General features: G+C 30.9%; 1 protein-coding gene across 3 annotated transcripts in view; it reads right to left on the reverse strand.

The window, feature by feature from the left end:
* The window catches only part of LOC115211947, a 1,127,226-nt gene that overhangs the window by 20,501 nt on the left and 1,079,889 nt on the right, over positions 1-26,836 (reverse strand). Inside the window, exons 19-20 of one of the 3 annotated variants that reach the window (XM_036502951.1) lie at positions 21,153-21,197; positions 3,773-3,817 (exon numbers count right to left, since the gene is read on the reverse strand). The exons of 1 other annotated variant lie outside the window; for it this stretch is intronic. In XM_036502951.1, the coding sequence (XP_036358844.1) occupies positions 3,773-3,817; positions 21,153-21,197 (90 nt within the window). The remainder of the gene's footprint in view (positions 1-3,772; positions 3,818-21,152; positions 21,198-26,836) is intronic. One more of the 3 variants, XM_036502952.1, reaches the window with a different exon arrangement.

Consider the following 26,836-nt stretch of genomic DNA (forward strand, 5'->3'; position numbering starts at 1 on the left):
TGCATCTCCCATTAAGACTTCTCTGATTTGTAAATGATCTTTACATCTGTGTCTTTCACTTCAGAATCTTTTTACTTCTGCTCCAGAAATTGTGCATCTTTCAGTAGTGAAGGTGGCATTCTTGCATATTGATGTTAAGCAGCTGATCAGTCAAGAGCTTCTTATATTTGAGTGCATCAATGACATTACTAAATCAGAAAAGTTTCTACATTCTTTAATATGTTTTGGTATTAGATATGTCTTTCAATTTTACTACAAACTGAGCAATTTTTTGAATTTCAACATCAATAATTCAATCTAATATTTCTGTTCTTCAATTATTGTAGTGGCAATTTCATAGTGTCACTCCATTTTGGATAGTTAAGCACATGTATTAATCTATTTCTTGTTAAACTCATGTAAATTCTTCATATTGACATTGTTGTTCTTCCACATCACCCTGTCCAGACCAACTGTATTACTGATGGCTAAAAGTTGCAAGATATCTATTTTTTTACTTGACCATGCATTTTAAGTCCCCAAAGGAACCACTACATGGCTGCTTGAACTGCTAGAATTAACAGTTAAATCTCCCACATATTTCACACTACTTACCCAAATAAGGAAAAAAGCATGTGATGATGTAGTCCTACACACTCCTAAAAAGGATGGTCATGGTTGGAATATCTGTTCAATTGACCTTAGGTTAAACATCATCTTAGCATTTTGTTAAACTTAAAGAAGTTGACTTGGATTGTTTGTTTCTAAAAGTATCTGTACATTGCATTGTAGTTAGTACTAGATTTGACCAAAACATTATACTTTCATGTTAAGCTTAATTTTCTTCTTGTGAAACCTTTTCCTATTCCATTAAATAAAAGACATATCTGTATAAATTCCTTATCTCCTTCTTAATAGTTTCCTTTTGGGCCACTTATTATAATGAAAAAAAAATTTCCTTGATCTTTGCTGTATTTAAACATTATCCACTGGGCATCACTCAGTCACCTGAGGTAGATTGCAGATATGATGTTCTTAATACATTTGATGATTATATGACATTGAGAAGTGTTAGGATTGAATAAACTAAAAAAAAAAGTGTACACATGAGTGCACAATAAAAATTCTAAAGAAGTATGAAATTTAAGAAGCTCTTTGTAAAATGTGCACAGTGCCCATTGAGGTTATTTTTTTTTTCTAATTTCTTTTAAGCATGGTATCATGTCTAAGAATTTCTCTGTTCCTTTCTTTATTACTGTTGAGTATAAAAGGTATTGTAGTACTTTTCATTGTCCACATTTTGATAATCTTCTTACCTATATCTTTGTAATTCTGTATGTTAAGTTCTTTGACTGTAACATTGTTGTCCAGGGGGACAGCTATATCATTTAGGTGGCAAGCTTTATCTATAGTTTTTTTTCCATTGATGATTTGCTTTGATCACTCTATAGCTTTGAACTGTAAAATCCCAGAGAAAAATGATACGACCAATTTCAGTAACTGGTTGGGGAGGACATTCACACCAGTAGTTAGACATTTCTCTCCTATTGTGCTTGCAGATTTTCTAATGGTTATTTTGCTCTTTTTGATTGTGTATGTTTATCTGTTCATCAGCAGCCATTAAAGAACACCCAAAGACAACATGGTTGATTGTTTCTATCTGGGTATCACATAACCTACACTTTGAGTCTGTTCCACCTGGTAATTGTAGGTAGATACATATAAGTGGTAATTTTGGGTTGATAAAGATTATTATGATGCAAAGCAGCAAGTTGTTAGAATATTAGAAAAGTATCAGCCAACTGCTAGTGTTATTTAAGTTGACTTATTACATCCAAACATTTCATAAACAATTAATATTATTATACATGTTGAGCAAAGTAAACTTACAGCAGAAGTGAAGAAATCCTAACTTCTGCATTCTTCTCTAAAAAAAACATCTTTTGAAAAGCTGATAAATATTTGTAACACTCTTCGAAATGAAGTTCTTGCAGAATATGTAATTTTTTAGTTAGTATAACTGAAAACTGTATTATGATACTTCGTATGGAAGTATATGCATCTGTATGCACATATATGTGTATTGAATGATAATATCAACGAAAAACTGTGGCAGCATAAACTAAACTAAATGGGTAACAAAACAGAGTTGATAGCTTATAGAACAAATGGGTCTAGCTTTTAAAAGTATTACATTAATGCAAGGTAGTTTGAATGCAACTTTTTAAAAGTCTTGTGTGGTTTTTGATTGAATAAGAACTGCCTTTAGGATTCTTCTAAAGTTAGTAAGAAATCCCTAACAAAAGTTAGTAAAAAATCTCTATTTAAACTAAAGCTTTAAATTCAAGTCCAAAACTTTCTACTTGAGTAACTACCCAAATTTAAGAAAAGTAAATAGTAAAATATATTTACAAGCTCTATATAAAAACAATTATTTAGTACTGCTATCACTACTGCAATTGAACTACAACAAATTCTTATAAATTGATCATAAAGTCATGATGATAAAGATCTCCAAAACAATATCCTTCTATTGGTTTCAGTATACAGCAAACAATTTTCAATTATTAATTATCAGTTCTGAAAAAAGATGAAATAAATAATGTGCGTGTGTGTGCAAGTGTTTGGGTGAATGTGTGTATATGTGTGTGTGCATATATATATATATATATACACACACACACACATGCACATATACGTATATACATACACACACACACGCATAAATATATGTATGTATGTATGTATGTTTATATACACATATGTTCTTTTACTTGTTTCAGTCATTTGACTGCGGCCATGCCTGAGCAATTCCTTAAAGGGTTTTAGTCTAAGAAATCCTCCCCAGGACTTATTCCTATCAATCCCTTTTTGCTGAACTGCTAAGTTACAGGGACATAAACACACCAGCATCGGTTGTCAAGTGATAGTGGAGGGACAAATGCAGACACACATAAATATATACATATATATATGATGGGCTTCTTTCAGTCTCTGTCAACCAAATCCACTCACAAGGCATTGGTTGGCTTGAGGCTATAGTAGAAGACACTTGCCCAAGGTGCCACATAGTGGGACTCAACCAGGAATGATGAGGTTGGGAAGTGAGCTTCTTGCCACACACACACACACATATATATATGGTTATATAAAAAAAGAAATCTCATCAAATGAGATACTAAACCTGATATTGAAAAGTATCTATTCTGGCAATTTTACAATAATTCTTTGGCCCTAAGAAGAGATAGCAGCAGCATGGAAAGAATTAATAGTTTTTGTTTTCATTTCCACTTTATTTAATTGCTCCATTCTCTAATTATTTTTAAGTACCTGGCTTTTACTTACAAGACATTTTTGTAAGCCAGGATTGAAGTTACAAATACATACTACTAGCAACTATATTGGTTTAAATGAATATAATATTTCTAAGATAATTTAACGAAATTTAAAAAATAACTAAATAAAAATAAGCATAGATGCTTCAGGATCCTTCATTTCTTAAATGTATAACAAAATTAAAATTGAATTCAAGAAGATTGGTTACAAAGAGTATTTATTTTGAAATTAATTAAGCAACATATCTAACAGTTTTAGCCAAACAGTAAGGTCCAGCCATTTATGCATTGAGAGCTTAAGGTTTATAAAATAAATAAATGAGGGAGGAAAAAAGGAGAATGAATTGCCAAGCAAATTATGAAATACTTAACAATTAATAAACACAAATACAAAAGGACATATTTGAAAGAAAAAGAAAACTTAAATGATAACAAAATTATTTAAGAAGTCAGCTTACGGCTATTATCAGAATCATCGGTACCATCATTGTCATTATCAGGGCCTGAAAATGATAGCAGTCACCAGTGTACATTTGACTAACAGACACAGTTATTTTACAATGACTTAGTTGTTAGCATAAGGAACTAACATGTATTTTTTGCACAAGAAACTTATAAACTTAATAAAAATTATTAGTACAACTCAGACTAACAAGTACTTAGTTATTAATTAAAATAAAACCAAACTCAGAAGGAAAAAAGAACAAGAAAGAATGCACTGTTTTTTTAATATGCTGACTTTCTTGATTTTATGCACAAAGGATTTCTTACAGTGACATAATACTTCAGATAAATAAGGGAAGACTATAAACCTAACAAGTGGGAATAAAAAATATATCATTTGTATGCTATCAAACCAAAATGCTACATCATATACAGTATTAGAAACTGTTTATCTAAGTGTACTTTGCGTTAAGTTTCATTATTCGGACAGATTTTACAATTAAGTGTTGTACAGAAACAGATTTTGAAAGAATAAAAAAATGTGTTGCTTAGTTGAGTTAGATTTAAAAATTATTTGCATTTAAGGCCCTCTTGAATACTTTAAAATACAACTTCCCCTACATTAATTAATTTTTGCTTGTTGATTTGATTCCAAATCACCTTTTTATTGGCTAGTGTGCACATTGGATATGAAGACGATTTTAGTGTCTAAATATACTGAACATCAATTGCAACCAAAATTATATGAAGGATTTGAGAACTTGTCAATTATACTCATTTTAAATCTAAGCTGATTTAAAAGCTTATAGCTGAGAAATTAGTGCATTGAACATATATGAATGCTCAAAGTAACTTAGAACTTTTAAAATTATTATCTTTTAGTAATGACGAAACTTATGCAAAAATATCCTCTGCAATTAATGGTTTATCTTTTACCATTTTTTTTCATCATCCTGCAATTTTATATTTATAAATGCATACAGCACAGGTTGAGAAAATTTCAATTGTTTGAAATGTTTTTAATAGATAAAACTATTTTATAGAATGACAAACTTGTAATTTGACACTGGTACTTAATTTATAAGCCAGACATAATGTAGAATAAAGAGTCTTGTTCAAGAGTGAATATACCTATTATGATTCATCATAAAGGTTAAACCCAAGATATGTGACTAACTTAAATAGGTGTAAAACATATGATTCAATGCCGAAGTGAATCTATTACATTTTGAAGAAAACTGTCAAAAATGAAAATTGAACATTCCAATTTACATATTCTAATTTTTTTCCTTGGTTTCTTAAAATATGTCTACAGCAATACGGTTTATTAGCCAATGAATTTAGTTTCTAAATTGTTACTGAAGCTATGGAATATCAATTGGTAAAGACATTTAACGTATAATCTATCAGGCAATGGACTCACTATATAAGTAATAATTATCTGAACATGTATTGGTGAGTTCAAATGTTTTGATGGGAAAATATACAAGAGATAGTTACCTTATCACTTGTAAGTGTTAAACAACTTAACTGGAATAAATTGCATTCAATTTTGTCAATTACCTTTTGACTACCTTTTGGAGGCATATTATGCATACAAAGATCTGTACAATCAATAAGAAAGGATACTTTAACTTATAGTTGCTATAAAAATAGCTTATTTCCATCAGTTGAATGAGTTGATATGTAAAATAGTGTATTTGAAATTTTGAGTGAAATATCTAAAATACACTTAAACAATATTGTTAAATATAAATATAAACATATTAATTTGGAAAGTAAGAGACAAAAGAGTGACATAGAAGAGAGAGAGGTGGGGGGATAGGGATAAATGGTTCTTTTTCCTTCTGAATTAGGTTGTACATTTAGAACAATGTAACAAAAGAATAAAACAAATTACTATGTAGTAAAATATTAAAACAGAAATATTAAATAAAAATTAAAAGATAAAACTGTTTCCATGAGTATAGTTGAACTGACCAAACTGCTCTCCGTTGTGTACTGGCCAAATAAACCAATTTCAGTGAAAGTGAAATTTCTTTTTATTTCAATCCGATGTAAGACTTGCGATGTTAAAAAATTATATAAAAATTTATTTGCAAAATTTTCTTCTTGAAATTTGAATATATTTTATTTTTAATCACTAATATCTAAAGTATAGTTTTTGATATTTGTAGTCATATACGTACAATGCTCTAATTCTATGTATTTTTATAAATCCAATTAGATAAAACAGGTTCTGTGAGCTGGTTAAAATATTGACACCAAAAAAGCTGAGAAACCTCAACGGTAGTTCCTTCCTTAATCAGAATTTGAGTCTAAACAGTACAGCATAAGCTGGACTTCAACTTTGTATGAGAAAAATTATATCAAAATTCATGACATGGTGAGTCTATAAGCCCATGAGTGTAAATGTTCTTTGCTATTATTGAAGAACATACAATTATACATTACGAAAATATCTTTAATCTAAGATACAATTTTAAATTTAAGAAGAAATACAATAATTGGTTTATAACTAAGACTGCAAGAGGGAAAAAAAATCTTTACTTGAGGAACTAAGTTTATTATAAACAAAATAAACATCGACAAGCTTACATTCGGAATTAGAATATATTTGCTTATTCAGCTCTTTTGTAATAATTTTAAACCTGAAAAAGATTTATTTGATGTGAAATAGCAACAGCACACTGCAGAGCTTTGCTGCAGGGAAATGGTCCAAAAAGCAGAATAATCACCGTTGTAATGTCATTCTAAAACAATATAGCTGTAAAACACTTGGTTAGAGATTAACATGGAGCTAGAAGTGAGTAATGGAACTATTTTCTTTTGTAAACCAAAGAAAGAGAAGATCATTTCATAAAACAACCACCAAACACAAATCATGTGAAAAGAGCAACCAAATGGAAGCTCAGCTTATCACTAATGTTTCTAGGGAACATTTTAATTACTTATTTACAGTGATGGTGGTGGAATGGTAAAGTAAGTGGAGAACTCTTACAAGTTATATGTGGAGATGTTCTTCCCATTTTATTTGGAAAAAAAAAGAGAGAAAAAAAGAAAGAAATTTCACTCAATCATTTGAAGGTGTATTAATAACTCTAATTCTCTTCTCTCCTAGCTTGCAATTTCCTTTCATGTTACAAATTATAGAAAAAATTTGGTAGCTTGGTAAGTATTTATTATGTTATCACAATAGAAAAACTTTATTATATCATACATACAAATAAATATCATACATACACACACACACACATATATAAGTATTATACATACATACATGTATGTATAATATATATAATTACATAGAAGTTTATTTTAACCTGTACATCATGTTTTTAAAATAATAATAATTTTCACATCAATTACCAAACACATTCTGAGTGCAAATGCTGTTCTTTGGCTTATCTAGGCCTATGCTGAGAGTAAAATACAACACTGCAGATTAATAAAAGCTGTTGTTAATTTAAAAGGTGCTACCATTTATTATATCTGAAATACATAATACTGCTTCTGGGACAGATTAACTGAAACATTTGAGATTTCACAGTATTAACCATTGGTATTGTTCACTGCAGGCACTGCAATGGCAGTGACAGAATATGAGTCAGACTCAACACATTTTTACTCTATTTACAATTCACAGCGCCATGCACATATATATATACATATATATATATGTGTGTGTAAATATGTGTGCGTTTGCATGTGTATGCACAAGCTATATATGAATACACATGCACACACGTGGAAGCCTCTCAGATGTACTGCATCTATATATCACAAGGTGAAACTTTGTCATATACTGTTACATCGATTATCTCAGAATCACATTAAGGTTATACATGACAGCAGAAAACTCAACCACTTTCATACTAACTCAATAAATAGGTTGTAATATGTTGTTTCAGTGATTAGATAATTGGAAAATCATAATCTACCGATCTATCTATCTCTCTCTCTCTCTCTCTCTCTCTCTCTCTATATATATATATATATATATATATATATATATATAGACATACACACATATATATATATATATATATATGTCAAACACATACATGTGCTCGCTCAGAAAGACAAGCAAGATATAACTATTGTGCTATTAGAAATCTTATGTAATATACTGAAATAGTTTACAGCATGTTGCATGGAAGCTCTGACTGAATAAAGGCTTTTGAAACTAAACTGTTTTTGATATGATTGAACATCCAACACTTTTTTCCTGTAACCGAATATTCCTTCAGCACCAATTTATTTTTACATTTTAAATTAACTAACTTATGAATTTAGTGTTAAGTAATCTTTTGAGAGGAACGGGGAAGTAACTATTATAAAAAAATGATATAGTCATTGTTACTTACATGCAAAACAGTCATATAGAACTATTTTGTGCCTGTAAAATAGTTCCTTTCTTTTGTGCATTTATCTGTGATGTGTGTTATGTAGCTATGCCAACATGGTTTATGGAAGGTAACTCTAATACACATAAATTAGACACTGAAGTTTTACTTGAAATTTATACCAGAATCATTAGAGTGATTATAAAGGTAGCTATAATTGAGTCTCTTCATTTTCAAAAATGTGATAATACTTTTATAAACTTACTGTGAGTTAACATAATTCTAAGTTTAGGAAGAAGGAAAAAGTGACATCGCTTGTTTTGAGTAATAGAGATTCCAGTTAAACTCCAAGCGAAACAGGTATTTCATTTCCATTATAATATTAATGCACTTGAGAAAGGAATAACAAATATTACACAGCTTCTTTTTTTCTCCATTATGATCCTCAGTATTTACACTTTTATTAACCCTTTAGCATTTAAACCGGCCATATCCGGCCAAAAGTATTCTGCCTGATTTATGTTCAAACTGGCCAGATCTGGTCTCTCAGACAAACCCTACAATATTGTTTTAAAAATTAACAGCTACCTCATCAAAATCTCATAGCTACAAGATTAATGAATGATTAATTCAAAACAATGTAGATGAAGAAGCATTAATTTTGGCAGAATAATGTGAACACTAAAGGGTTAAAATAACTATTGCGTGTTTAGACAGATGAAAATAGGACAGCTGTCAGATATCCCAACTGCATCATTAATGCTATTTTCTATGATATCTCTTAGTCTTGACTCCAAATGTCACTAGAGAAAGCATAAGTCTTGTATGCCATGTGAGCTAATATTATAATTCACTGTAAGATAACAAGATTAATGCCACTGAGCTACTAATTTTTCTTTTATAAAATTTCTGATGACTAAGGAAATTATTATTTTTCAATTTTCTAAGTTCTATAATGATAATGTAATGCAGTTAATATGAGAATTATATCTTGATTAAGCTTAACTTTTATGTGAATTGTGTGCTAGAAATTCTTAAAGTAGATATTATACTTCAACCAAATTTCTGAACACTTTAATGTATTAGAGCAAGCTTTTCAAGGTCAATGTAATTTCTTCTATCTTCACTCATATATGCAATTTTCTATTACTGAGAAAGAAAAAAATTGTTGGATTCCAAGCAACAAAATCTTTCTAAATTTCCCTCAGTCGTCACTCATATCTATCCATTGGAAAAGAGTGAAATATATTAATTGGAAGTAAGGAAAAAATTTCTTGGTGATGTTCTTTAATGCACATTTTACTGGAAAATATTCCATTTTATCATTCAAACTACAATATGGACAATAAAAAATTTTCCAACTGTCAGAGAGGAATACTAAAATTAATGGAAACTAATTCTGCAAGCTAGGAAAAATGAATAGAGCTGATAATCATTTGATTTTCAATCAGGATGTGTGTGCATGTGTGCATGAAAGAGTGTACATTAGTGTATGTATTAGAGGGAGAACACAAGAATTATCTAGATGAAATATACTTTTTTGTTTTCCTTCATATTTTTAAGGGAACTGTTTCATAAAAGCCAAATTGTTCTAGAATTAGCATGAACAACAGATATTCTACACTTTAGACCATATTTTGAAATATCTTGTCAGATCTGTGAATGTACGTCTAAAAGGTCAACAAAATTATATCAATATTAGATGAAAACAAAAGTCCATTGTAGACAAAAAATATGCCAGTGATGCTGAGAAATGTTCTCCAGTCTACAACTACTGGAAAATAGTAGTTTTAAATAGAATTATATATAAAACATTGAAATTAGTTGAAATGGTTCTTAGATATTAAAACTCATTCACTCATTGACACATTCATTTTGTGACAACTGTTCACATTTAGTTGTCATATTTCTTATTTATATGAAGTCATACTACATGAAGTTTAGAAATGTAAAAATATTAAAAATAGAAATTTGCCAAAAGCTGTATTGTATGTATCAGTTTAATTTAGTTATTAATATATTTGCAAGTATAATCATATACATGCAGTAATGGATATGATACTGTTACCATAACTTCATGTGTATATAGGTGTTTATGTGTGGATACAAGTGTTTAGGTCCCCTTATAAAATTGAAGTGAGAATAAAAGCACTAAGTGTAAACAGATAACTAAATATCAGGTACTAAATGATCCCAATGAAGACATAACCCAAAGTCACAGGATATTTTAGTTGAGAAACTTATTTTGAGAATAATATCAAGGGATAATTCTACTCTTAGTTAAGCAGTTTGTATTGAAATATCAGAAAATACATTACACAATACATATATGTATGCATGCTCATAAACATACATTATATACATATATATGTATACACACACACACATATACATATGTGTGTGTGTATCTGTAATGTGTGCATGTACTTATAGTATACATATAATGGAATCTATACCTTTAAGCATCAGGAAACTAGCAGCAGCAGCAAATTGTATCCTACATACAACTAATAATAACAATAATAATTTCTTTTATTAATAATTTGACCCAAATAAGTAAGTCAATGTAAATTTAAGAGAAACTAGTTTAAGATATAATGTTAAATAAAGAATAGGAGGAAAATGTAATTTGCTGCTTTCTATAAATATATATGAGCGTGTATATCTGAGTGCACTCATGTAATGTAATGGAGATTTTAATCCATGTGCAGGTTTCACACAACACACCTTGCACGGACACAAGCTCTGATAATCAATAGAAGTTAAGAAAGGAAGACAGCTGGTGTTGTTTCAACCATTCCATGATATACAAACTGTGCTTGCTTATAAAATATGCTCGGAAGATACAGGATGAAGTAAACCAACAAATGTATTTAGGGATTTGGACAACTTAAGAAAGTGAAGTGATATGGAATTGTTGATTGTACTTACAAATAAGTTATCTATCAATATTTTTCTTTTACCACATATTAAAGTACTCTTTAACTAATTAATATTAGTCAGTAAAAATTGGCAGTGAATTGTCAAATTTGTCAGAACACTTTTATGCTTTAGGTTCAAATTTTGCCAATATCAACTTTATTTTTCATCCTTCTGGATTGATAAAATATCAGTAAAGGGGGTCAATTTAATCACCTTAACTCTTCCTCAGCAATGTGTGGTTTTGTCCTACTGTTAGAAGCCAATATTATAATCATCCTCAGAACTTTCTAATAATGATAATGGTTTCCTACATTTTTGCCGGTAGGAAACATAAAATGATCAACATTAGACTGCACTCGTCTATACAAATAGAACAAAGAAAGTTATGTAAGAAAAAACAATTCTTTAACTTGATCAACTCAATTTCAGGGATATATCACAAGTCTGAACACAATTCAACTGTCAACATAACACCACATTAAACAGTGCCATAGATGCAGCTGCCTTCTTTTTCTAATTTTCTACACATAATCACAGTTACTTCCCATGAAAGACTAGCTGTGTGAAACTCAGGAAAGGATTAAAATCTCCAGCATTACACATAAAATTGTTTTCACACTCCACACACTTTTGCTACATAGTTTACTTTTATGTTTTTGCACTAATACAATAAACAAACTATCTTCATATATGACAGATTTCAATAGGACAGAAATAGACATATATCATACTTGAGTAACATAAATAGTGAAACACAGAACAGGTTTGCATACAAAGTACAGCTTAAAGAAGAAATAACAAAGTGTTTTGTCAGCCATATAGCTAAAGGAATTAGTGATTTTGGGTGATAGTTCCACATTTTGGACAAGAATTCTTTCCATTCTTTCCAGTCTTATTATTCACTAACATGAAAATAAGTTAAAATCAAAAGAAAGTTTATTTTGTATCTATTGATGATGATGATGATAATAATAATAATAATAATAATAATAATAATAATAATGATGATAATAAAAATAATAATAATAATAATGTGGTACAAAAAAATTATATATGTATAAATGTCATAGTTTTTTCCTAAATATTACAGTTATTAACTACATTAAATAAACTAAAAAGGTTGAATTTATCTTGATTCTAAGATTGCGAAAATTGTCTTTTGTAAATCCATAACTATGTTTTATTCAATTGATAACATATTAACAAGTTGTTTCTAAATCATCAAGCAATATTAAAAACAAGAGAATGAAGTAACAGAATAGAAGACTAGTGAATATCAGACATAGGTCTACATTAAAGAATAATGATAGAGCAATTATGTAAATCTGTTACGAACAGATCAATCTGCCAAACTAGCAGAAATAATCAGACAACATAAATGACCAATGACAACAACAGCAACATCAATGACAACAATAACAGCAACAGACCCAACTACATTTGGTACTGAGATAACATGAACATGAAACAAGATTGAAATTATAAACGAAGACAAAAAATACAAAATATAACAGAATTAAAACAAATAAACACATTAATAATAAATATATATATTTTCCAAATATATCTATTTACATATATTACACATACACACACAAACCTGGTAACTGGTTCATCCTTCATTTACACATATCTTTGTATGGCAAGAAAGACGAATATAGTCACTGAAACATAATTACATGTTCTACAACTACCCTCTGCAAATGATTCTATATTCCAGACTATCACATCTGTGAATATTTACAGTAATTTTTCAAATCTGATTCCAAAGAAGTGAATATATTATATGATTTAAGATACATTTACTATTCTGAAATATTTCAGCTGCATTTAATTTATTTCCTTTCTTACATACTCCAGCAATGCATACAACTGAAAATTGACAATGCTCTTCATAGGAGATAGATAATCTTCAAGTAGAGGTGTTCTTTAAAAGTGATATATACTATTGATTTAGAAAATGATATCTAGATTAATAAATGTAAGCAATATCATAAATAACACCTATTTAACTGATATTTTGTGCAGTAGTAAGGCAACTCTATAATTTAGATCTATAAAAAAATTGTCCTAATAACTATGCTTCTAAAATAAACAACTAAAAAATCAGGAATACTAGCAATGTTACCTTTTGGCTATGACATTGGATTCGATATATAAAGAATTATAGTCAAAAGAAAATAATAAGATCTGTGTACATTTGCTGTCATTTAAAATAGAATTACTGGAATCATTATGACTTAACAACTAACTTACAGTAAACTTCCTATAAAAATCATTGTTTTTCTATTCACTAGTAAAGTGAAGAAAACAATCTATAAAGAAGGCCCAATTCATTGATTCTATAACATGTTGTTTAATACAGCAAATTTTCATTTTATATTATTTAAAATTAGATTGTTTTCTCCTTTAAAAATATCTAACTTAGACTCAAGATCACATATTTCTAGAGGAGAGGAGGAGGATCAGTTGATTTCAGTGTATTATGGGTACTTGTTTTATTGACTTTGAAGAGATGAAAAGTAAAGTTGAGTCTGATATGATTTGAATGCAACAGGTAAAGTATTATAGCTTAAGACCACTACAAGGTGCTTCACTGCTCTATTTCCTTATACAATACCGAATCTGATTACATGTACAAGACTTCCTTCATTAAAAGAATTGCAGGAAACTAGTATGAATTATAAACTTATACAACATAATAATATAGATCTAAATTCTAAAGAGAGAGCTGGGGGTAGAGAATACACAGAATTTGAAAGTTCACTTGCATTCCCTCTTCCAAGTAAATGTATTTTGCCAATGAAGGCAATAAACTGAAATACTTGAGCACTTGCTTAAAGACCTCTTCAGTCTATTACTGTCGCCTGTTAGAACTGAAAGACCTGTTGTTTTTTCTTTTCTTTCAGTGGTGGTGAGATTTGGACTCACATGGCACAAAGCCAGAACAAGCACTGTAAAGTAAATCATCAAACATTCTAACAATTTCACCAATCCACTGTCTTGGAATGGTACTTTATTTACTGATTCCAAAAGGATGAAAGATATGACAATAGCAGGATTTGAACTTTGAGCACATAAAGCTTGAATATACACCGCAAGGTATTTTATCTGAATAGCTTTGCCAATTCACTGCCTATATCAGCAATTTTACTACTTAAAGTTATTGAATTAACTGGAAACTGTTTGAATGGAAATGCTACTAGAATAGCAAACACTTAAATAGCTTTACATTATCTTTCTTGTCACCTAATCATTCTTATTGTACATTTTCATTATATTTGTATCCTCATATTTGTATCCAAAACGTTTAAAGAGTTAACTATAGCATGCGGAGGTAATTATTACTGTGATTCATGATGTAAGAAACATTGCAGGACTATATTTATAATACTTCTGGTAAATATCTTCCTTATAAATTTGTAATCTAAGATAAAGTACCTAAAAACATGTAAATTGTAAGCAAATATGATTGTTAAACTAGGCAGCTGAATGAAATAACTGGAAATAGTTCACATGTGCAAAGGATAAGTTTTATATATAATTCCATGCAAATCACAAAGAAAACACAACTTGACAATTCCTTATTTTCTTTTGAAGACTAAACAAAAAACAAATATTTTCTTTAACAAAGAGATACAAGGACACCAAACAATAAGAAGTTGTAACTAAATACAGAAAGAAAAATAAAAAAAACAAAATGAAAATAAAAATTGTAAATCATTTTACCAGAATTACCAACTGATTCAATATTTCTTCAGTAATAAACATTTTTTTCTAATGTTAACAGTTAACATATATGTGTATGTATACATGTGTGTGTGTGTGCATGTGTGTGTGTGTGTGTGTGTGTGTGTGTGCATGCTATTGATAACTAAGGCTTATTTCTGAGCAAGGTGAATATTTGAAATCCAAATTTAAGTGAAAAATTCTAGTACTACACAAAGATACAATTCCAGACTGCATATTTCAATCATAAGCATATATTGATCTCTCATGTTTGTGCTAATGCTTTAAAAAATTCATGTACATATATGTAAGTCTACACACATACACATAAATAAAGCCTTGTATATATATATATATATATATATATATATATATATATATATGCACATACACACACAAATACATATGGATGTGTGTGTATAGATATACACACTCAATAAGGTAATGGTAAACTGGATTATTTTCCTCTATCTATAAGATATTTGGCAGTTGACTGCAATAATTGGTGCGCCTGAAATATTATTTCAGACACTGATGAATATGACCATCAACTACACAAAAAAGTTAGATATGAGAAAATAATCTGGTTTATCAATGCATAATTATAATCAACTCTACACACTTTAACAGATATGTGCATTATGTGTGTATATGTTTGTGTGTGTATGCACACACACACACATTAGTATTAACAAACAGAAGAAAGAGTACACAACCCCAGAGTACAATATTTATTTATGGCCAGCAAGAATTTGTATCTCTATCCAAGGCTTCATACTAGAATGAAAGGATGTCACAAGTTTTGGATTATGAATTCTGGCTAAAGATGGCGTAATGATATAAAGTATAAATATGACATAGATGAGATACATGAAGCGTGTCTCAGCAGGTTTTAATATTGTTGACAGGAAAATAATTCTCAAAGCAACAAATAGCAACAAATGTAAATCTACTATGACAAGAGGGGTGATTCTCCTTTCTGAGTTAATGAACATATGCTTTGATACACACAAAAATACTTAGGAGAATATAGGAAAAATACATATAAAACTAAGGGTAAGCATATATCATGTATGCAATAGGCATATTCATATACATATGATTATTTACCCAGAAAGGAGAATCACTTCCCTAACTCTTGTAGATTAGTACCTGCTGTCTTGAGAATTACCACATTTTAGCATACTGAGGCAAAAATTCATATGTATTTTCTCTATGTTGGACTTATGCTCCTCAGATCAAAATATGAACTTGTCTACCATCTTAGCTTCAATCATAATTTTCAAACTGAAGATAGCAACATGATTTCAAGTCAACATGAAACCTTAAGTACTGATATGTATTCAGGCTGACCATAAAATAGTGTGTGTGTGTGTGTGTGTGTGTGTGTGTGTGTGTGTGTGTGTGTGTGTATGTATGTATGTATGTATGTATGTATGTATGTATATATATATATATATATATATATATATATATGTGTGTGTGTGTGTATCAAGGAATGCTGATTCTGATGTGCCTCATATTGATAATGTGGTTTAACAGCTGTAGTAGGACCTACTGTTGAGAATTAGATATCATTAACTTAAATGACTTCAATATTAATAGTGACGATAACTGAAAGAAGAGAAGTGAAAGGAAAACAGAAAAAGAAAGCATGAACAGAATTTTAAAGAGAAATATTTTGTTTGTTCATGATATACTCAAGTTAGTTGAAGAATTTGTTGGTGAGTGAACTAATTGATTCAAAATTATATGAAATAAATCCCCCAAATATGAACATTTATTGTTAGTGAGAGACTGTAATGAAATTAGGCAAAAAAAAAAAATGAAAGAAAGAAAGGAAATGCTCACCAAATTATAATTTAGAATATTGAAGATAATATAAAATAACAATTAGGGACTTGCAAGCCTGTACTTCAGGAAACATATCCATATTTTAGAAAGGGTTGAAACCTTACTTCTAAGAGTTTCAACTGAGGTTGAATTTAATTTATAAAATATATATTATATTATCATAGGCAAATACAACCATATTAGAATTTGACAAATTGGTCATAGAAAGTCAAATGATTTTTTTTCTTATTGCCTTTTTCAGTCAGAATATATATTTTTTATGATGGAAGAGATAAATGGTTGCTATAATGTAGGCATTAATAATTTACATGAAATAAAATAACTATATTTAGAAATCAAATTGCAAACTCAATTCATTTTAGGATCAAAATTGATTCAATCAATTTCCAAAATTGTTAAATTCTTTAAGTATGAATAAATCACCTGCTGAACATTGCATCCAAAGTAATCTTTCTATTCTCTTTGTTCCAGTGTGTATTGAGTTCACTAAGCCTGACAGATCCTACATTTTCTTCCTTACACACAGATACATGAATATTTACTTAGCCTGAAATACGCTAAATTTTGACTAGCTGGATGCTCTCTTCAAAAAACATTAATTTTTTAAATGTAAATATCATACTTGTTATATTGTGTGAGAGATTACAGAATCTTCCTTCTGTATAATTTAATGATATTAAAATTTTGGAAAGGGAAAAAAATCAAAATATGTGAATTATTAAATTTTCTTCAATTATGATATACATTTTTAGGTCACTGCTATTGCAATGTTTCTTTACTATTGAGAGGGGCATAACAGAATCAAGACAAAAAATACATAAAATGAAAACAAGCAAAATTATCTATACCCTTTTCATATATACATATATAAGGAGAAATAAAGTACTCAGAAATCTGGATGGTTTTATATTTACAGATATTTATTAATACGTCACATGTTTTTATAAATCATATATTAGCACTTGCATCCACTCAAGTGGAGTCTTCAGATTGAATTTTTTCAGATCTGTCTCTTTTTATAGTATTATTGAGTGTGTAGGGGTGGAAAGACATAAGATAGTAAAAGAGGGTGAGGAATGGGGAGAAAGTGAGAGAGAGAGTGTGCGTGTGTGTGCCTTTTTATCTGAAAGAAGTGTCAATGGAAAAGAGAAAGAAAGGAAGAAGGAAGAGAGAAAGAAGAAAAAAATGTGTTTACTTTTATACAGCTGGTCAGTTCTTTCAACAGAAAGTCATTCTTGGCTTTTAGAACTTTTAGAACAGGGAACTCATAGATAAACGTTTCAAAACAGACTTTATCACCAAAGCCACCCAATTAATACTTGAAGAAAACACATTCTCATTTAACAACAAAACATACTGACAGATAAAGAGTATGGCTATATGTACGAAATTCGCACCTTCATATGCCAACCTGGTGATGGGTTTCCTTGAGAACAAAATATACGATGAAATAAGGAAAGTCTTCGAGCATGAATTCAGAGAAGACATCAAGAAAAAGTGGAAACGCTACCTCGATGACTGTTTCATCTTTTGGAAAGATCAGAAGATCTATGAACATTCCACAACATCCTCAACACACTGCACCCATCTATCAACTTCACGATAGATACCAGCCACAATGAACTTTTATTCCTAGACATCAACATCAAGATACACAACTCCATCGTCACAACCAGATATCCACTACAAAAAAACAGACACACACCAATATTTAAATTTCTACTCCTGCTACCCCTCCCACATAAAAAGAAATATTCCATATAGTATGGCGAGACGCATATGCAGCATAGTAACCAACTCACAAACACACCAAATAAGACTAAATAAACTTAAAAACTTCCTACTAGAACAAAAATACCCACTCAAATTAATAAAAAACGGAATCTCCAAAAACGAAAAACAAAGAAAAACATCATCCCCTTCATAAACACACACAACCCTGGAGTTACCAACATGTTTCAAATCATACGTTCAAACTTACAAATAGTCCTACAAAGTCCCAAAATGAGAAACATATTAAACAAATATCGCATAAAAAACCTGAAGAAACAACTAACAAGAGTGAACTTCTCATCAGAGACTAAAGCCGAATTCTTTGTAAAAGAGTGCGGAGATGGTAGATGTGGGATCTGCAGTAACCCCACCTACAAATATATAGAGGGAAACAAGCAAATAAAATTTAAGAGCGGTCACATATTGAAAGTAAATGCAGACATGAATTGCAAGATGCAGAACATAATATACTACATAACCTGCCCCACATGCAAGGAGAATTATATAGGCGAAACTGGAAATTCTTTATGCCAACAAGCCAGAATTCACCGACAACATGTCCAACAGGAGGAACTGCAAAAGATTCCACTGAGTAAACATTTAGATACATGTGGAGAAGGAAAATTTAAGATCTTTACGTTCTATAAATGCCTAAGGAATGACACCTTCTTCAAGAAAAATACTTCATAACAAAGTACTCACCCAAACTGAATGGCTGAAAATATTTCTGTAATGATTTGTACTAGATGAAGTAAATTTTTGTAAAGTAAATTGTATTAAACACACACACACAGAGTACTATACATATGTACATATACATAAATAGAAACATTCTTACATTCAGATTCTCCAACCCATACCAGCATGGGAATCAAACATTGGATTGAAAGAACTGAACAGTGGTATAGATGTCAACACAATTTTTTCTTCTTCCTTCTTTCTTTCCTTCTCTTTTCCATTGACACTCCTTTCAGATACACAGACACACACACACTCACTCTCTCTCACAAGACAATGATAAAAAGAAATCCAGACAATTTTTTGAAAAATAACATTTACCCACCTTGAAGTAGCCACCTGGTTTTGCCATTTCTAAAAGCCAAGAATCACTTTCTATTGAAAGAACTGACCAGCTGTATAAAAGTAAACACATTTTTTCTTCTTCCTTTCCTTCTCTTTTCCATTGACACTCCTTTCAGATACAAAGGCACACACACACACACACTCTCTCTCTCTCTCTTTCTCTCACTTCCTCCCCATTCCTCACCCTCTTTTACTATCTTATATCTCTCTCCATCCCTACACACTCAATAATACTATAAAAAGAGACAAATCTCCTGAAAAATTCAATCTGAAGACTCCACTAGAGTGGATGCAAGTGCTAATATATGATTTATAAAAACATGTGGCATATTAATAAATATCTGTAAATATAAAACCATCCAGATCTGTGAGTACCTTATTTCTTCTAATATATAATATCTGTACATCATCTGCAAACCTTCTAATTTATATATATATATATATATATATATATATATATATATATATATATATATATATATAGGCTTAGTGACTGAACATGCAGTGGCATCAGATGGACTAACTGAAACAAACCCTCACAAAGAATTGCACAACTAAGTATTGAAGAGTTTTAAACGGTTTATTTGTGAGAATGCGATTAAAGATTTGAAATGAATGGTGTTTTAATGATGTAGCAAATATGTCTGTGTTGCTTAATGATGTGTTTTATTTAGGCACAATATTGAATCAATACATAATTTGTTACTTTTGAGTTGTCTTATTAGTTCTGTTCAAACAACCTGAAGTAATCATTAAGTTCATTATCAGAGGTATCTACGGATTTGGGCTAGATTTGAATCGCACAGCATTGGCATCTTAACTGGAGCACAATGTAGAAGTTATGGATTTCAATCAACATGACTTTGTATATTTAGGTGTAAAAATTTAATACACAGATAACTTTAAATTAATAAACTGTGTAAATTATACCAAACCCATGAGATTTTATGTAAGCTTGAATTGCTGATTTCCAACTATAATCACCACATTTCAGACACTTAGATTAAGTAACTGAAAAACCTTTGTACTTGATTATGTTGTTTTACTGCTGAATGTAAAACTGAAATGTTTCCTATGGTTGTCTTCAAGTGCTAAGTAAAGATCCTAGGATTAGAGATCAATAAAATTTTTGAATACTTTTTATTTTAGTTGGTATTCTAACAAAATGATATATGTGTATAAATTGTTGGAGAAGTAAAAGAAGTGTGAAACAAAATGAGAGAGAGAGTGGCAGAAGAAAAATTAAAGAAATAGAAATAAATTAAATCAGAATTTAAAAAACTGATTATTTATCGAATGCAGAAATACACAATTTAAAGAAAGAAATGCAATCCACAGGACAAAACAATAACAAAACAAGAAAACAATTTTAAGAAATAGACATAAACTAAGTGAGAGAAAGATGAAGAAGAGTAAGAGGAGAGAGAGAGAGAGAGAGAGAGAGAGAGAGAGTAAAAAGCAAAAGTAGATAGAAAACTAAGATAGAAGAGAGAAAGAAAGAGAATAGAAGGAAGAGAGAAAAACGTTTGTAATGAGAAGGAAAGAAGCTGTAAAAAAAAACAAAACAAAGATAGAAAAGATGAAAGTAAGAGACAAAGAAGAGAGTAAGAGATACAGAGAGAAGTGGGGGAGTAAAGAAGAGGGAAACAGAGACAGAGAACTGATAGCATATGATTGTATTACTCACTCTTAGTGTCAGGGATACTAGTGGCAGTAGTAGAAACCGCTATCCCTGGGGGTGGAGAAATAATGGATTCAGCGGTGAGTGTAGAAACTAGCAGCATTGAGTGCCAGCTAGTAATAGGACCATGTCAAATACACCAGTAAATATATACCAACGAGATTGCATGGGATGCCAAATTTTTATCAGGATGCTGCCCTTAATAAGTGTTACGAACATTGTCCCCAGATTATCATTTTCAATACTAATATTTATTATACTTTGTTGTCTTACCATACAACATTTTTATTTAACATTTTCCTCTTTATATTGGGGTTAAGAGTCACATCCTTTTAGCTACCACAAAGCAAATGTGTTTGAGAATATGCATATGTGTGTGCGTATACATATATATACACATTGATACATACATATATAAATATATAATGTATATATGTAATATATATATATATATATATATATATATATATATATATATATATATATATGTATGTATGTATATATATATATAGATAACATATATATATAACACACACACAAGCTCATATATATAATTCATACATACATGAGCTCACAGAAAGGTTAAGTGCTGTTGTATATGGTGGGTGTTATAAAACACATAGGAAGCTAACAGGAAGTGGCTGGGCAGTCCACTGTTACTCAGCACCAGAAATATTTTTTCTTTCCAGGGACCAGAGGACCATCTGACCTAAAGTCAACTTAACTATTTCAATGATCCTAACAATATATCTTATGTATTAAATGACTACATAGCTTCTAAGTAAGGTAGTGTTTAAATGTTAATATAATGTACTACTTGTGGTATCAAGCCAATAGTGCTGAAAGACAAGATTAATCCAGGATAGAGCTGAAAAACAAGAGTGCCAAGACGTATGACTATACACTATATGGTACTGGACCAAAACTGCCATTAATATACCTTTCCTTAATAAACTATTGATCCATTGTTGTATTGTAAACAAATAAATACTTTGCTGCTGAACTATGTTATTAGTTATGCCACAATGACATCAAAAGTTTTAATATTGAACAATGTCTTAAAACTTATCTACATACATATTTGAACATGTGTGTGCTCACATAAACACAACCCCTCCTATGTGTAGAGACAGACAAACAGACAGACAGAGAAAGAGAGATATATGTATTATATGCAAGTATTATAAGTATATGTATACAACACCAAATGTTTTAAGGTTACTTTCATTGATAAAGCATGTACTTTTGACAGTCTAAGCATTTACATCATGGTTCCATTTCTGCAACACAGTTTTATGGCCAGATGTCCTTCCTGTCACAAACCCTTACAGTCAGTTCTTATAATAGACAAAGTTATGGTGTACTGATTGCAAAGATTGGATAGAAGTAGTATTATATGTATATTACACGTTTGTTCATTTTATGTCTGTTTTTCCATTTTGGCTTGAATTGGATGGATACTTATTTGAGACAGCATTTCACAATCAGATGCTCAGCCTATTGTCAATCCATTCATGCTTTTCAAGTAAGGGATTTTTTTGTTTCACTAAACTTCAAGAGTTAAAAGCTACAGGACATACAGTTTACAGATGCTGGCTCATGCAGAGGAGCAAAACAAAAAAAAAATATATATATATATACATATATCAGGAGAGAGAGAGAGAGAGAGAGAGAGAGAGAGAGAGAGAGGAGAGACAGAGAGAGAAACTTAAACTCCAACTCCTTCATCCGAGGCCGGTAACTCTGATGTAGGAAGTCAGCAATTAGTATGACCTTTGTCAAGCAGGTATGTAAGTAAAAAAAAATAGGTAGATAAACAAAAGTAGGCATAAGGAATGTATTTACATGGACAGTTGCATTTTCAAAGAAATAATGTATGATGTAATCAACTTTTATCTTTGCAACTATTTTGGATAAAGAATGACAGGTGACATAACCATGTATAGTATGTAATAAGGCTTAATAATAATGTATGTGTATGGATTAACACAACATTTTAGAGATTTGTGATGCAGAATTGTTATCTGCATTAGAAGGTTCTGGCAAATATTTGAATATTAATGAAAGCTGAAGTTGTTAGGTATAATACCATAACGCTTTCTGCACTGCCAGTCATTACACTCACTCCCCTACGCTATTTTCCTTTGACACCTATTGCTCCTTCTTACCATCAACCTCATCTGCCTCCCTCATTATTATTGTTCATCTTCTTTCTTATTTTCCTCAGACCACTTCCACTACTATTTTTCCATCATTAGCATTGCTGTTCAAACAGATGTCATACTATCTGTCTTTCACTCTGAATGAGAGACTGCTAATATTTCTGTGAATTATTGCTTCTGTGCATCTTCCACATACAAAAACTATTTTTTCTGTTAACCTTCCTGCAAATCCACTATACCTGTTGTTTGTCCATAGCTTGCTCAGCATACACAATATGGAATTCCTGCCTACATCCCTCCTACATATTGAGCAGGGCCATTTACCTGATGGGAGTAGCGTCCTGTCTGTCTTCTTGCTTACTGAAACTTTAATCTTTGCAAAGTTAACTTAAAGATACTTTGACTCCAGGTTTTACTTTCATACCTGGAATTTTCTTTTCTAATTCTTCAACAGAATCTGCTATAAGAACAACATTATTAGCATAAAGTAGTTCCCAAGAACAATCAGTCTTATAATCTTCTGTCATGGTGAGGACTGATCTCAGGATGTTGGGCCTCATGGAGGCATTCACACAACTATTTTATTCAGGTACTGACAACAGTCCCCCATCTATCCTCTCATTCCTCCTTTCAAATCCATAAATTTAGAACCACTACGATCAATGTTGGCACAATGAAAGGTAAGACTGGTGAGATTATTGAAATGCAAGTGAGGTTGCATGTTGACATGTGCTATGTGCAAGAGAGAAGATGAGTGGAAGCATCAACTAGTTTCATTATGAGCTAGGAACATTCTTTTGGGTAGGTAGCAGCAATAGGGTGGGATTGTAGGCATATTTTTGGCAGAGAGATGGATAGCAAAATAATTAAATCAGTCAGAACATGTGATAGTTAAGCTGAGGCATGTTTTAGATAAATCAATAGTGATGTTTAATTCTGCTTATGCTTCCTAATCTGAGCTGGCAGATGAACAGATGGAGCAATTTTACAAGGCCCTTTTACAGATTACTTTAACGACAAATGACAGTTACTTTATTAAGTGCCAGGAGAGCTATGACTGGTACTAGAAATGAGGAGAGAACAAGGCTGTCGGAGTTCTGTAATGCAAATGACTTGATGATCTGCTACACAAACTCCAGGAAACACACTTGTCACCTGATAAAAACTATTATCAAGCTATTATGAAACTCATTTACAAAATTAAAGTGAATAAAATGGTTAGCAGCAAGTATTGCTCTCTGTTTGAAATAGGCCCTATATTTATAAAATATGGTTAAGAACAAGTTTACTCTAAATGTTCTTCCATTATTGTCATTGTATCAATTAAGAGAGTGAATTGTCAAAAACAACAGACTATATGGCTCAAGTCTTTACTTTTACCTTCTAGATTTTCTAAGTTCAATTCTTGCTAGGATGGATTTTGACTTTCATTCTTCTTTGGAGGATGGTACATTCAGTTGAAGATCATACAACATGTATTTTAAGTTCAAATCCATTTAGAGTTCAAACTTTCTCTTCAGGGTTGATAAAATTTATGCAGTTATTAAATTGGCAGTTAATTTATACCAATAAGTTCTATACATAGAGTAGATGTTGACTAACAAAAAATGAGAATACTATTTCAATCAAACAGGTCTAAGACTTCTGCAACAAGTAACTAAAGATCTGAGACCTAAGCTTATAATTATTACTAGTGTTGTTGTTAACCTCAGTTCAGATCTTATTAGGATTGACTTTGCCACTTCGTTATTCAGAGAGTAATAAAGATATACTTTAAAAGGAGTTAATTATATCAACTAACTACATTCCCAACAAATTTGTAACCTAATAACAAAATTTCAAGTTTTCCTCCTCTTTATTGTTATTAGTATTATGCATGTTCTCTCCACCCACATTTTACATTGATATCCTCACTCCACTGAGTCCCCAAATTCTCTTTCCTTCTTTATTATTATATATCTTACTCTCTTCTATGCATGCCTTTCCTTCCACTCTCGCAACCTACCAAACCACATGTCAGCTCTCTTTCATCCATCCTCTGCCTACTATATCAACTACTCTCCCTCACTTTTTACTATGCAGTCAGTCCTGTTACACCTTCCAGCCTCCACCAACTCATGCATCATTGGGCATCCTCCACATTTTGTCTTCCATTCATTACATCCACCCTTCAACCCTACTCAATCTTTGCAGTTATTGGTTACCCTCATCTCACACCCTCATAAACTCTTGCAATCTCCATCCAGTCACACTCCTAATTTCTGTGTCCTTACTTAGACACTTCATCACCACTATTTTCATCTCTTTCCAGCTCCATCTGCTCACACCCACTCTTCTAAAATGTGAGTAACTATGTATTCCACTGCAGCAAGAAACCTGTTCTGCTCTAGCTCTTTCTATCATACTTTAACACCTCATCGCCTAGCACGAAACTGTGTTCCTTGGGGTTTGTAGTCTTGTCTGCCACATGATAACCCTACAAATGTGGTGCCAAAAAAAAAAGCATCCAGTATATGCTGTAAAGTAGTTGGTGTTAGGAAAGGCATAAAGCTGCCAAAGCAGACAATAAAGCATGATGTAGCCCTTGAATTCAACAGACCATGTCAAACTATTCAACCCATGCCAATATGGGAATATGGATGTTAAATGGTGATGATAAGTAGTCACAGACTGATGAGTTTACTGTCATCATCATCATCATTACAGTATTACAGTGCTTTTCCATCTTAGTATGAATTCCGTATGAGAATGGTAGACATCATGTATAAATAAAATTATTGAATTATTTTGTTTTCAGTATGGTGAACTATTTGCTTAGCCATTTTGTGATTATGTCTGAAATGATATACAGGGAAAAATTTAGCTAAGCTCATTCTCACACCGGGTTTGAAATGCAACTTAACAAAAAGTTCATACATAAGATTATGGCAAAAAAAAATTTTAATTTGAAAATTGCCACTTTAAACTATTGTATATCAGAACTACAGGCAATGACAATTGGATTAATATCAAAAGATAAGAAAGGATTGTCCATGGTCCTAGTCAACATGTGATCACACAAACTATATATATATGAATGATAAAATACAGTGCATTTTTGTATTTCCTTTCACTATGTAAGCATAAATAATGCATGGTAAAGAACTGATAAATCTTTTCCATTCATTATTTACGCTTACACCCTTATTTGATTAGGTATGAGTGTAACTATATATGCACAAACGCTCACAAACAGACACACAAATATGTACATATATCAAGTCACTATAATGATTGATGCATATGTAGAGGATGGAAAAACAAAAATACCTAGGAGTCCAAACACTCCTACACATGAATCAAAATGATTTTCTTTCGCTGTACACAAATACACACACACACACGTGCGCACATGCACACATACAAACATTTGAAATTTATATTTTTAAGAAATTTAAAAATCAACAAGTCACACTAACTGCAATGCACAAACATAAATGCAGCATAATATTCCATTCAAACAAAATGCAAGATGTCTAGTGAAACACC

Source organism: Octopus sinensis, linkage group LG5, assembly GCF_006345805.1.
Source record: "Octopus sinensis linkage group LG5, ASM634580v1, whole genome shotgun sequence".
NCBI classification, from domain to species: domain Eukaryota; kingdom Metazoa; phylum Mollusca; class Cephalopoda; order Octopoda; family Octopodidae; genus Octopus; species Octopus sinensis.